The 15,070-nt window shown below is 33.2% G+C and overlaps 1 protein-coding gene across 2 annotated transcripts in view; it reads right to left on the bottom strand.

The window, feature by feature from the left end:
- The window catches only part of LOC127857519 (nucleolar protein 14-like), a 106,712-nt gene that overhangs the window by 61,947 nt on the left and 29,695 nt on the right, over positions 1-15,070 (bottom strand). The window contains exons 16-20 of one of the 2 annotated variants that reach the window (XR_008038398.1): positions 14,830-14,905; positions 9,249-9,329; positions 6,874-7,018; positions 5,736-5,857; positions 2,933-4,000 (exon numbers count right to left, since the gene is read on the bottom strand). Coding sequence is in view for 1 of the 2 variants with exons in the window: in XM_052393920.1 (XP_052249880.1) it covers positions 3,727-4,000; positions 5,736-5,857; positions 6,874-7,018; positions 9,249-9,329; positions 14,830-14,905 (698 nt within the window). In the remaining variant the exon portion in view is untranslated. Of the gene's footprint in view, positions 1-933; positions 4,001-5,735; positions 5,858-6,873; positions 7,019-9,248; positions 9,330-14,829; positions 14,906-15,070 lie in introns of those variants that run through there. The other variant, XM_052393920.1, reaches the window with a different exon arrangement.

Consider the following 15,070-nt stretch of genomic DNA (forward strand, 5'->3'; position numbering starts at 1 on the left):
CGATTTTGAGTTGCACACCTTGTTATATATATATTTGATAAACTTGTTGTTTTTTTTCCAAAAAGGTTATTGTTTCGTTATAATATGATTATTTATCATTCAAAGTGATTTTTTCACTAATTAATATCATAGCCACACTCTAACCACCTGTGATTTCAACGGGTGATTTCAACAGCACGCAAACCTTAACCTGCATGATTATAACAAAGACACGTGAGAAGTTTGCTTTGTATATCTGTTGTATTTACATTTAATTTTGCAATTTTGCACAATTTGACTTTTATACGTACAAAAGTGGGATAGTCCTGCCAAAAAGCTGCTTAACAATTTTTGTATAGGTCTTAAAGGGACCTTTTCACCGATTTTGGCAGGTTTTGATGTATGTCATTTAAAGCTTTAAATTGATAAATGCAAACATTGGAACTTAATAGCTCCAGTTAACAATTAAGAGCTGTGTTTGTGAAACACAGTGCCCCTACTGCGCCGCTTTGAAGCCGTATATTTTACCTTTGACCTTGAATGATGACCTTGACCTTTCACCACTCAAAATGTGCAGCTCCATGAGATACCCATGCATGCCAAATATCAATTTGCTATCATCAATATTGCAAAAGTAATGACCCTGGTTAAAGTTTTGGGACAGACACACACATACAATGACAGACAGAGACATACAATGGCAGACAGACAGACAGACAGACAGACAGACAGACAGACAGACAGACAGACAGACAGACAGACAGACAGACAGACAGACAGACAGGCTAAAAACAATATACTCCCGGTCTTTCTATCCGGGGGCATAAAAACAAGACTTTAATTTAAGAAATACTAAAAGTTATCCTCAATTGGACTCGAGCCACTAACCCTTGGAATAAAAGTCTAACAATTAATTTAACAATTCGGCCTTCAGTGCTCATGACAGAGGGTTGATTGATTGATTGATTGATTTATTTCAATATATGATGTAAGAATACATGGCAATTCAAGTATAACACACACATATGTACTTAAGTAAGAAAGAAACATGCATGACTTAAGCGAATACATAAGTGAAGCCATTACAACCATCATTAAATATTAGGGATGACATTAAAAAACGTTTGAATCACTTGTTTCAATTGTGGTCCTTGAGATATAGTGTTGTGTGACATAGGAAGACATAATCAGATAGATATATATATATATAACAAATTTGAGCATCTTCATCAAGGCCGACATTTTTGGCGAGGAACATAGCTAAGATTTTACAGGACATAGTCTAGCTAAATGAATCTTGCAAGAGTTTTATACATATATTTGTAATCAATTAATTTAAAAGTTTAATTGGTTAGGTTTAGAACGAAAACAGTGCACATATGGCACTAAAATAATAATCATCATCATGAAAGATATCAACTACACAACATCACATAATACTAGTTACAACTATAATAGTAGCTCTAATCATATGTACAAAAAGCAACATCATGTTGCTTTAAAAAGTTGCACTTTTGCAAAAATTGTAAGTTCAACTGTAACATGCCATGGCAGCCATATTTTTTAAAAGTACATTTTAACAGATTTTGAGAGATATTGAAGTTTGTCATTTAATACTTTATATTGATAAATGTAAACATTGGATTTAAAAAGCTCCAGTAAAAAAAAACAAGAATACAATTAAAGAAAGAAGAATGTAACCCTCAACTGGGCTCGAACCACTGGACCCTGGATTAAAAGCCTAACGATTAGACCACTCGTCCATCCTTGCTCATACAATGAGTGATGTATGTTATACTTAATATAAGCAATCCTCGTAGTCTCACAAAATATAACGACAACAACAGAACTCTCAGTCTCCGAATGACTGGTTGGAGCGATTTATTAAATTCCAATTTGTAGTTTTCAATTATGTATGACAAACACACATTTCAACATATGCTTCGGATGTGTTTATGTTATTTATATTATCGTAAAACAACATGTCTTTATAGATTCCCAAACATTGTGAGTGTCTAGCTTAAAGGGGCCGTTTCACGTTTTGGTAAATTGACAAAATAAGTTGTTTCAGATTCGCAAATGTTTGTTTGATTTATGATATTTGTGAGGAAATAGTAATACTGAACATTTGCCGTGCTCTAAAATATCCATTATAATTATGCATCTTTTGACGATTTGAAAACCTGAAAATTATAAAGCGTTGCAACGCAAAACGATTGAATAATTTGGAAAATTATGTTGTTGCCGTTATATATTGGGAAACTCAAGGATTGCTTTTATAAGTAAAAAATACATCCGCTTATAGCATGAGCACGGATGGTCGTGTGGTCTAAGCGGGAGACTTTTTACTCCAGGACTCCAGGGGTCAGTGGTTCGAGCCTAGTTGAGGGTTATTTTTGTTTCCTTTTTTAAATTGTGTTTTTTTACTGGCGATTTTAGGTCCACTGTTTTAATGTAACAATATAAAGCATTTAATGACAAGCTTCAATAAATGCCAAAATCTGTGAAAAGGCCCCTTTAAACCGGTTACAGGTATTAGCGTCACAAACATTACGTCACAAGAGATACATCATAATTTGCGTTATTATCTGAATGAAAATAAAAGTAAATACAGCTTGTTATGTAAACAAGTTGAACAAAACACGATTATATGTTATATCTACAATAACGTACAGCAGAGCTGGGCCCGATGTCTTTTATCGGCCCTAGACCTAAAAAAGCGTTGGGCCGTTAAATGGACAGCGGGCTGATTATAGACGCCTTGCCTAGCTCTACAGAGTCAGTTAGTGTCTACAAATTGAATTGGAGTTCCATAACAAGAATGCTGTTGTCATGCTCTCGTCCAATAATGAGTTGGTTCAAATATTGAGTTGCAGCAGACAGACATTAAGTTACCTAGTCCATCACTTTGTGAAACCAGAGTTGCCAGCTTCTCTTTTCCCTCACCATCCACCTGTATGACACTCAGAAGCAAAGTGAAAATGGCTATGAAGTATGTGCAAACAGCCTAAAAACAATCAGCCTACAATTAACTCACAGTCTGTTCTGGTTTTATGCTGTTTGCTTCTCATCAGTATCTAAGGGTTGGAATAATGCCCTTAAAACATTTATCTAGTATCTAAGGGACTACAAAAACATAAATATGTGTATCTAAGTAGTAAAGGGTTAATTAACTGAACACCTTTAGAAGTAAAAGACAATTGTTAATTTTCACTGAAAACCCTTCATAATACAGAGATATAGACATGTTGCACTCAATCTGTCACTGGAGCATTATGCTGACTATGACACAAATATGAGAAATGTTAAGCACACACCAGTTGATTATCACTGAGTTTTTATCTAGATAATATTAACGTATAATTTTTTTATTAAAAGTACGCCCAAGTAGGTATTCCAGTCACATACATCACCCTAAAAACCCTGTGTGACAACACTTTCAGCCTTTTCAATTTATTTTGTTTCAAGGAAGTATATTCTTAGCAAAAATCCAGGTTGGGCAAAAAGTGTCATCCCTGAATAGCCTGTGCGGACTTCACAAGTTTATCTGGGGCAATGTTTCACATAACGTGTTTCATTTCATCCTTTTGAAAAACATATAGGTCAATGGCCAAGTTGGTATTTCGGTCATAAACCCTAAAACAATTTCACTTTCAGCTGCTAGTTTCCGTACATTCTCTAAGCCCAACTGAATTTGTTTTAATAATTGCCCTTTCGCAGTGTCTCTCAGTCTCAACAATTTTACTTTCAGCTGCCAGTGTCTGTTCGTTCCTTCAGCCCCAACTTCATTCGTTTGTAATCGCCCTCCTGTTTAGCAAGTCCTCCCATAATTTCCCGCACTTTACGCTTCCGCTCTTCATCCTTGGTGAGCTGTTCGCGCAATTTCTCGCGAGCCAAGAATTTTGTGTCTTTTTTCAGCTCTCTCATTGCCCCTCGCATTTCCTTTTTGTGCCGGTTCATCAACTTCTGTTTCTCATTGAAGTCTTTTGTCCCACGCATTCCCTTCTTACGGCCATCAAACCTTCAAGAAAACAATGAGAAAAGTTATATTACATGATTATTGCAAAATGACTTATAATTGTTTGTATGAAATTTCATGTTGTTTTTTAAAGATTTTTTTGTGGACATGCAAATTCGGGAATTTCTGATGTGTAAAAGAAATGACAATTTTCGTTGGTAATTTTCCGATGTGTTTGTGTTAAATTTGTGGATCCGTCTACCCATGAAATCAACAAAAATTGATGTCCTGTGAATACTTATGATTTTACAGTATACAATTCAAAGATTTGCTATATACAGTTCCAAACACTGACCATACTCAAGGCGTACATCAAAATTTAAGTATTTTTAAAAGCAAGATTTAAGATTTTCAAGGCGATAATCTGCAAAAGTGTTGATCAAAGTGTTTGAATTTGTGATGCTCACTTTATATTTATATTGTTAAAATACTAAGTCAACTGTTTCAACATGTTTTATTGGCAGTAATAAATGTAAATGCCAACAAACCTTTCTTTATTTACTTAAACCTGTTATCATAAATCTTAAATCCACCCAAAAATACTGAACATGCAAATTTATTGTGCAACTTTAACAAGAACACCGCCTTGCGGGTGCAGACCGCTCATCTCTTTTCTTTTTAAAGGTGAAGGGACAAAGGAGGGAGGGGTGGAGTGAAGAGGGGTGTACAGTGTGGGGGTGTGGACATTTATAACATTATCTTCCAAAAATGCGGAAAAAAATTCTTGGGTGCGACGGTTGGACGGTATTTCAAACATAAAATAATAAAAATAAATATTTGTGTTTTTTAACCATTTAAAAAAAATAATTAAGGGGGGGGGGGATTCGGGGGGGGGGGGGGGGGGCACGGGGGATGGTTTGGGTGGAGTCTTTTGTGGTATGTCAGGTAAGAATAGTTTTGTCAAAGTATCAATCAAATCTAATCATAAATAAAGAAGTTATGCCAATTTTAGCAAAATTTGATTATTTGACCTTGAGAGTCAAGGTCATTCAAAGGTCAAGGTAAAATTCAACATGCCAGGTACAATTACCTCATGATAGCATAAAAGTATTTGAAGTTTGAAAGCAATAGCCTTGATACTTTAGAAGTAAAGTGGATAGAAACACAAAATGTAACCATATATTCAAAGTTACTTAGTCAAAAAAGGGCCATAATTCCATAAAAATGACAACCAGAGTTATGCAACTTGTCCTTTTACTGTACCCTTATGATAGTTTGCGAGTGTTCCAAGTATGAAAGCAATATCTATGATACTTTAGGGGTAAAGTGGACCAAAACACAAAGCTTAACCAAATTTTCAATTTTCTAAGTATAAAGGGCCCATAATTCCGTCTAAATGCCAGTCAGAGTTACATCACTGTGCCTGCACAGTCCCCTTATGATAGTTAGTAAGTGTTGCAAGTATGAAAGCAATAGCTTTGATACTTAAGGAATAAAATGGACCTAAACACAAAACTTAACCAAAATTTTCAATTTTCTAAGTATAAAAAGGGCAAATAATTCTGTCAAAATGCACGCCAGAGTTATCTAACTTTTCCTGCCCAGTCCCCTCATGATAGTAAGTAAGTGTACCAAGTGTGAATGCAATAGCATTGATACTTTCTGAGAAAAGTGGACCTAAACGCAAAACTTAACTGGACGCCGACGCCAACGCCGACGCCAAGGTGATGACAATAGCTCATAAATTAAAAAAAAAAATAGATGAGCTAAAAAATATTTATAAGCATAGTTCCCTTACTTTTCCTCCACTTTGGGCTCAAACATTTTCAGTGGCTTTGGTTTCTTCTTCTGCATGGCAAGGGGTTTCAAAGGCTTGCTGGAAAACTTCTCGCATTCCTCTTTACATGCCTGAATCTTCTCCTGTAATGAAAGCCAGAAAATAATCTTCAATTTGAGCCTCTCTCTAGAAACACTGGGAATAAGAGCATGTGAGTTAAATGTCGTCTCAGATTAGCCAGTGCAATCCACATAGAAATATATATCTAGAATCATAAAACACAATTATGTTAAAACAAGACTATTGCCAAGCAATACAGTCCCCTACCTGCTCCACCATTGTCAGAAATTCCACCATTGTCAGAATTATTTATTTAATTTTTTTATTTGTTGCCATAGCAGAATTTTTGACGTAGGAACAAAATGAAATGACGTGCATAATGTTTATATTGCCATATATCAATTTTTCAAGTTTCATGAAAAAATATTAAGAACTTTTAAAGTTATCGCAGGATCCAGAAAACCACCATTTTCAGCAGTATGTCTAGTCTATTTGTTGCCTTAGCAGCCAGAATTTTTGACGTAGGAACAAAATGAAATGTCATGCATAATGTCCATATTGCTATCTATCCATGTTTCAAGTTTCATGAAAATATATTAAGAACTTTACTAAGAAAGTTATCGCAGGATCCAGAAAACCACCATTTTCAGCAGTATTTCTAGTCTATTTGTTATCACAAGATCAAGAAAAGTGTGACTGACTGACAGACTGACAGACAGACAGACAGACAGACAGAGCATAAACCAAAAGTCCCCTCCGGTTAAACTGGTAGGGGACAAAAAGCTCCAGGAACAATTAAAAATATATTCCCATTGATTTATGTCCCAATTGAAAGCACTGCAGAGACATCAGCATCAAAGATACATTTTGCTATTTGTTGTTATGAGCACCAAATATATTTCAATTCCTATGAATTTCTAATTGGTCCTGAATAGCCTATTTTATATGTAGTCAATGTGGACAATTATACGCAAAATTACGATTGGATAACATATTTTCTATTTTTAAGACTTTTTTACCCAAGGATTTCTCAAATTAATATTTTTTTATCAAAGGAGTATTTACGCCTTTAAGCAAGTCATCTTTAACTCTGAACAACCTTCAATGATTCTGGATAGTTCTGGCACGGTAGGTGTTTCAACATCGTCAGAATTGGCGCGAAAACCTCCCTGAATGCCGCCAGGTCTTTGTACAGCGCCATAAACTCTGTTATCAAGCCAATTGTCATGTGGACTGCATTCACTCTGAAAATGGTAAAGGGGCATGATTACCTAGCGTTTGGTAACAACTGTGACCAGAGTGCATAAGAATCATCTAATTGTTAGACTTAAGAATAAAGAGCAGGCTTACACTCAGTAAAAATACCTAAGAATTTGCATACAGGACATAAATGTTGCTTTTATCAATAAAATATTATTCTTAACACATAATTATAAAATCGTAAATGTTAACTGCCAGTGGACACTTGACTTTGAAGTCTTTTAAGTAAATTACAGCGCTAAGAATATTCTTAATGAAATAAACTTGAGTCAAAGAATCTGTAAGTGAATAGGGTATGCACACACCAATTATTCAGATTTGTTCAAGGGCAAATAATCAAGGACATGTTGAGCACAATGGTTGAACCAGTCATGCATATCTACCTCTTATCTTCTGGTTGAAATCAGAGTTAAAATAGTATCAATTGGAATTCATAGAAGAAGTTTGAACCATTTGCTCATAATATGTTTTGCCAACAAATAGATCAAAACGACCGACATTAGACTCCAAAATACCCACTGTCACAGTTTTATAATAGTTGTATTAAAAAAAGGAAACCATCTAGACCTTAATTTGTTACTTTGCAATCTCCTACTGTTTCTATCTATAGATGAACCTTAATGGTATTTTTTTATAATCATAAGTAAAGGTCTTTTCCAATCAGGGCATAATTGGTACAATAAACATCTCATTGAAATCTGCAGTCAAATTAACCATAAGCAAACTATTCAGGTCAAAATTATTATATCAGATTTGTATAACAACCATATAAATAAGTGTCAATTAAAACAATATTAACCTGCTTCAATATGCTTTTCCAACTATGATGTGAACTAAAACTCTGCAAGTTGGATAAGTAACCTGACAATGGCGAACATGAGAAATTATGTTGCAAGTAGAAGTACTTAATCCAGACTAACAGTTTTATGCTGCCTTTTAGAGATCAGTAGCCAATTGTATAAATCTGGATAACTCTTATCCAGCGGATAACTTTTGGTTATCTTATCATAAAATTGAAGATAACCAAAAGTCATCCTCTGGATAAGAGTTATCCAGATTTATACAATTGGCCGCTGGTGAACTATTCAAAAACATGTCAATGTGGCAAATTGAATTGATTAAAACCAAACATGTTACCCAAATATAAGAATGAATATTTACAGGGCAATAACTCTCAAACTAAGAGAAGTGATTCTTGCTTGCAGATGGTTTAAAGGTTTGTAAAATGTATGCCCTCTACCAGCAAGACTTTTTGAGAAACACAGGTCACAAGTATAAAACAGTATTTCATTTTATTTTTAAAGTGGTTATAACTCAGATTTTGTCCAAACATCAAAACCAAAAAATAGAGGTGGGCAAGGTTCAAATGTTGTTTAATGTGTTCTGAAAGTTTTAGACATAGTTTTCTAGCCTTGTGTGAAACCTGTTTATAAAAAAGTTTTTTGTTTATTAAAAAAAGCGCAATGGATCAGGTTATATTGAAAAAGACCTAATAAGAACAAGAGCTGTGTTTGTGAAACACAATGCCCCCTACTGGGCAACTATTTTAGAAACAAGGTTATATTTTGAATGTAAAGGTCACAATGACCTTGACCTTTGACCTAGTGACATCAAACCATGTTTGATTGTAGATCTCAATGAGATGCATGCACATTTGAAGTTGGAAGAACATAGACCCAAGAGTTTTCATTTTATATGAAACAGGTTGAAGTTTTGGGACAGACAGACACACACATACAATGACAGTTTGGCCCAAAACAATATACCCCCGATCATTCGATCTGAGGGCATAAAAAGATCCACAACAAAGAGAAGATGAAAACACATTTTTTTGCGTATAAATTATTATTTGAAAAACGTTAAACAAAGGGCAGTAATTCAGCCAAAAATGGTCACAGCTAAAACTCCTTCCTTGAAGATCCTCAAGAAATTAAAGTCATTCATCTGTGAAAGTTTAAGTAAGATCTTTTCAGTAAGAGAAGATGAAAACACTAGCTAGATATGACTACATATTGTTTAGTAAAAAAAAAAGGCAAAGGACCATAATAATGCCTTAGATTGTCACAACCTAAATTCCCGTCTCTAGGGTATCTATACATTACATTCAGAGCATTAAACTTTGAAAATCTGAGCGAGATCCATACACTGGTAATAATAATTAAAAACAAATGCTTTGCAACATAATAATGTCTCTTTGGGGCCATACCAACATACCTAAACTCGTCATTATCATACAGGTCTGCATCAACAACTGGTGGTAGATACTTAGACAAGGACCATTTGGAGAAACTTTCGCTGAAAGCAAAACAATAAGATCTATTTTTCAAGTTATTAACAGTTTTAAGTACATTGCCAAAATAAGATTATAAATTACATAATTCCACAATACTCTTTAGAATTTAGTTCAGGTATTGGGCCTACTAATTTTAATAAATGCCAATTCAAAACTTTGTAATAAAGTCTATTATAACATGACCTTAGCTCAAGGAGTGAAATAACGTAAGCCCAATTTTGTTTATTACACGGGTGTTATAACACTAGTTATATAACTGTGAAATGACATCATTTTTTTTACAAAATGATGTCAAGCGAATTTCTTCAGTTTAACTCTTTTACAATGTGGAAAAAAGGTGAAAAGAGCATAAAATAAAAAGAAAATTTGTTTGTCATATAAAGAAATTTTTTTATAAATAGAATCTTAGATTCATGGTCATTTGGATTGAATTTATTAAACTCGTCATCTAAACAAAGATGAAAACCCGACAAGCCTTGTTTTTTTCTTTATTTAGATGACTTGTTTAATAAATTCAATACAAAACGACCACTCATGCAAGATCCTATATATACATGTATTAATTTATCTGTCTCCTCTCATCATCAGCTAATAATCAATATCATGAACTAACACTGCCACAGATAAATAATTGAGACATCCAAGATAAGCCTGTGCAGTCCACAAAGGCTAATCAGGGACAATACGTTCCACCTTAACTGGATTTTAGTCAATAAAAGTCTCTCTTTAAACCAACAATTCAATAAAGGTGGAAAGTGTTGTCCAAGATAAGATTGTGCAGACTGCACAGGCTAATCTGGGATAACACTTTACGCACATGCATTAACCTTTTTTTTCCCATAAGAAGCAAAGTGAAAATGGCTTTTACAACCAGCATAAAACCAGAACAGTCTGTGAGTAACTCACAGTCTGTTCAGGTTTTATGACATTCGCTGCTCATCAATAACTTAAGGTTGAACATGGAGCCTTTAAAACTTGAATTTAGTAAGAAAGGTATTAAATGAAATTTAACTTTCTATAGGACTACAAATGTGTCAAAATACGTATCTAAGTGGTAAAGGGTTAAATCCCCTTTTCCCAGAGCACCACTCAATAATTATGTCCTAAATGTGACAGTAGTGAAAGTGGAAGTAACTCACAAATGTGTGGATTTTAGAACATCATCAAATATTTGAAGATACAATTTAATCCTTGAGAAATATAGAAGTAGTTGATCAAATATTCTATTGTATAATTCATAATTGTTTAACCATAATTTTTGTTGAAATCATTGGTTGCCTTGGAGTAATCTTATACACAGTGTTGTTCTGTAACATGGTTTTAATGTGAATGTTATCTTATATAGCAGTGTTGTTCTGAAACATTGTTTTAATGTGAATGTTATCTTATATAGCAGTGTTGTTCTGAAACATGGTTTTAATGTGAATGTTATCTTATATAGCAGTGTTGTTCTGAAACATGGATTTAATGTGAATGTTATCTTATATAGCAGTATCGTTCTGAAACATGGTTTTAATGTGAATGTTATCTTATATAGCAGTGTTGTTCTGAAACATGGTTTTAATGTGAATGTTATCTTATATAGCAGTGTTGTTCTGTAACATGGTTTTAATGTGAATGTTATCTTATATAGCAGTGTCGTTCTGAAACATGATTTCAATGTGAATGTTATCTGATATAGCATTGTCGTTCTGAAACATGGTTTTAATGTGAATGTTATCTTATATAGCAGTGTTGTTCTGAAACATGGTTTTAATGTGAATGTTATCTTATATAGCAGTGTCGTTCTGAAACATGGTTTTAATGTGAATGTTATCTTATACACAGTGTCGTTCTGAAACAAGGTTTTAATGTGAATGTTATCTTATATAGCAGTGTCATTCTGAAACATGGTTTTTATGTGAATGTTATCTTATACACAATGTCGTTCTGAAACATGGTTTTAATGTGCATGTTATCATATATAGCTGTGTTGTTCTGAAACATGGTTTTCATGTGAATATTATCTTATATAGCAGCGTTATTCTGAAACATGGTTTTTATGTGAATGTTATCTTATCTAGCAGTGTTGTTCTGAAACATGGTTTTCATGTGAATGTTATCTTATTTAGCAGTGTCGTTCTAAAACATGGTTTTAATGTGAATGTTATCTTATATAGCAGTGTTGTTCTGAAACATGGTTTTAATGTGAATGTTTTCTTATACACAGTGTCGTTCTAAAACATGGTTTTAATGTGACTGTTATCATATACACAGTGTCGTTCTGAAACATGGTTTTAATGTGAATGTTATCTTATACACAGTGTTGTTCTGAAACATGGTTTTAATGCGAATGTTATCTTATACACAGTGTCGTTCTGAAACAAGGTTTTAATGTTAATGTTATCTTATACACAGTGTCGTTCTGAAACATGGTTTTAATGTGAATTTTATCTTATACACAGTGTCGTTCTGAAACATGGTTTTAATGTGAATGTTATTTTATACACAGTGTCGTTCTGAAACATGGTTTTAATGTGAATGTTATCTTATACACAGTGTTGTTCTGAAACATGGTTTTAATGTGAATGTTATCTTATATAGCAGTGTTGTTCTGAAACATGGTGTCTTATATAGCAGTGTCGTTCTGAAACATGGTTTTAATGTGAATGCTATCTTATACACAGTGTTGTTCTGAAACATGGTTTTAAAGTGAATGTTATCTTATACACAGTGTCTTTCTGAAACATGGTTTTAATGTGAATGTTATCTTATACACAGTGTTGTTCTGAAACATGGTTTTAATGTGAATGCTTTCTTATAAAGCAGTGTTGTTCTGAAACATGGTTTTAATGTGAATGTTATCTTATATAGCAGTGTTGTTCTGAAACATGGTTTTAATGTGAATGTTATCTTATATAGCAGTGTTGTTGTGAAACATGGTTTTAATGTGAATGTTATCTTATATAGCAGTGTCGTTCTGAAACATGGTTTTAATGTGAATGTTATCTTATAAACAGTGTTGTTCTGAAACATGGTTTTAATGTGAATGTTATCTTATACACAGTGTTGTTCTGAAACATGGTTTTAATGTTAATGTTATCTTATACACAGTGTTATTCTAAAACATGGTTTTAATGTGAATGTTATCTTAAACACAGTGTCTTCTGAAACATGGTTTTAATGTGAATGTTATCTTATACACAGTGTTGTTCTGAAACATGGTTTTAATGTGAATGTTATCTTATATAGCAGTGTTGTTTTGAAACATGGTTTAAATGTGAATGTTATCTTTTACACAGTGTTGTTGTGAAACATGGTTTTAATGTGAATGTTATCTTATATAGCAGTGTTGTTCTGAAACATGGTTTTAATGTGAATGTTATCTTATACAAAGTGTCGTTCTGAAACATGGTTTTAATGTGAATGTTATCTGATACACAGTGTCGTTCTGAAACATGGTTTTACTGTGAATGTTATCTTATACACAGTGTCGTTCTGAAACATGGTTGTAATGTGAATGTTATCTTATATAGCAGTGTTGTTCTGAAACATAGTTTTAATGTGAATGTTATCTTATATAGCAGTGTTGTTCTGAAACATGGTTTTAATGTGAATGATCTTATATAGCAGTGTTGTTCTGAAACATGGTTTTAATGTGAATGTTATCTTATATAGCAGTGTCGTTCTGAAACATGGTTTTAATGTGAATGTTATTTTATACACAGTGTCGTTCTGAAACATGGTTTTAATGTGAATGTTATCTTATACACAGTGTTGTTCAGAAACATGGTTTTAAAGTGAATGTTATCTTATATAGCAGTGTCGTTCTGAAACATGGTTTTAATGTGAATGTTATCTTATATAGCAGTGTTGTTTTGAAACATAATTTTAATGTGAATGTTATCTTATATAGCAGTGTCGTTTTGAAACATGGTTTTAATGTGAATGTTATCTTATATAGCAGTATTTTTCTGAAACATGGTTTTAATGTGAATGTTATCTTATATAGCAGTGTCGTTCTGAAACATGGTTTTAATGTTAATGTTATCTTATACACAGTGTCGTTCTGAAACATGGTTTAATGTGAATGTTATCTTATATAGCAGTGTCATTCTGAAACATGGTTTTAATGTGAATGTTATCTTATATAGCAGTGTCGTTCTGAAACATGTTTTTAATGTAAATGTTATCTTATACACAGTGTCGTTCTGAAACATGGTTTAATGTGAATGTTATCTTATACACAGTGTTGTTCTAAAACATAATTTTAATGTGAATGTTATCTTATACACAGTGTTGTTCTGAAACATGGTTTTAATGTGAATGTTATATTATATAGCAGTGTTGTTCTGAAACATGGTTTTAATGTGAATGTTATCTTATACACAGTGTCGTTCTGAAACATTGTTTTAATGTGAATGTTATCTTATATAGCAGTGTCGTTCTGAAACATGGTTTTTATGTGAATGTTATCTTATACACAGTGTTGTTCTGAAACATGGTTTTAATGTGAATGTTATCTTTTACACAGTGTTGTTCTGAAATATGGTTTTAATTTGAATGTTATCTTATATAGCAGTGTCGTTCTGAAACATGGTTTTAATGTGAATGTTATCTTATACACAGTGTTGTTCTGAAACATGGTTTTAATGTGAATGTTATCTTATATAGCAGTGTCGTTCTGAAACATGGTTTTAATGTGAATGTTATCTTATACACAGTGTCGTTCTGAAACATGGTTTTAATGTGAATGTTATCTTATACACAGTGTCGTTCTGAAAAATTGTTTTAATGTGAATGTTATCTTATATAGCAGTGTCGTTCTGAAACATGGTTTTAATGTGAATGTTATCTTATATAGCAATGTCGTTTTGAAACATGGTTTTAATGTGAATGTTATATTATACACAGTTTTGTTCTGAAACATGGTTTTAATGTGAATGTTATCTTATATAGCAGTGTCGTTCTGAAACAAGGTTTTAATGTGAATGTTATCTTATATAGCAGTATCGTTCTGAAACATGGTTTTAATGTGAATGTTATCTTATACACAGTGTTGTTCTGAAACATGGTTTTAATGTGAATGTTATCTTATATAGCAGTGTTGTTCTGAAACATGGTTTTAATGTGAATGTTATCTTATACAGTGTTGTTCTGAAACATGGTTTTAATGTGAATGTTATCTTATATAGCAGTGTCATTCTGAAACATGGTTTTAATGTGAATGTTATCTTATATAGCAGTGTCGTTCTGAAACATGGTTTTAATGTGAATGTAATCTTATATAGCAGTGTTGTTCTGAAACATGGTTTTAATGTGAATGTTATCTTATATAGCAGTGTCGTTCTGAAACATGGTTTTAATGTGAATGTTATCTAATATAGCAGTGTCGTTCTGAAACATGGTTTTAATGTGAATGCTACCTTATACACCCCTCTAAAACTGTGTTTTGTGAGAGAGTAATCTAAAAGACGGCTCCTTTCCACTTTGCCAATTACACAGTATGTTATACACTGGTACCTCTTTACCCTGCCAGAAACACAGAGCAGATTGATAGTGTCCCCCACAGGTTTGAATGGTGGCATCACCTCAGCAACTGTGAAAAGAGAAATACACAACATGGGTTATTAATAGTTGAGTAAACAAGAGCTGTGTTTGTGAAACACAACGCCCCCTACCGCGCTTTGAAGCCGCACAGCAGCTATTTTAGAAACAAGGTTATATTTTGAATGTAAAGGTCACAATGACCTTGACCTTTGAC

The sequence above is a fragment of the Dreissena polymorpha genome, chromosome 14 (genome assembly GCF_020536995.1).
Source record: "Dreissena polymorpha isolate Duluth1 chromosome 14, UMN_Dpol_1.0, whole genome shotgun sequence".
Lineage (NCBI taxonomy): Eukaryota > Metazoa > Mollusca > Bivalvia > Myida > Dreissenidae > Dreissena > Dreissena polymorpha.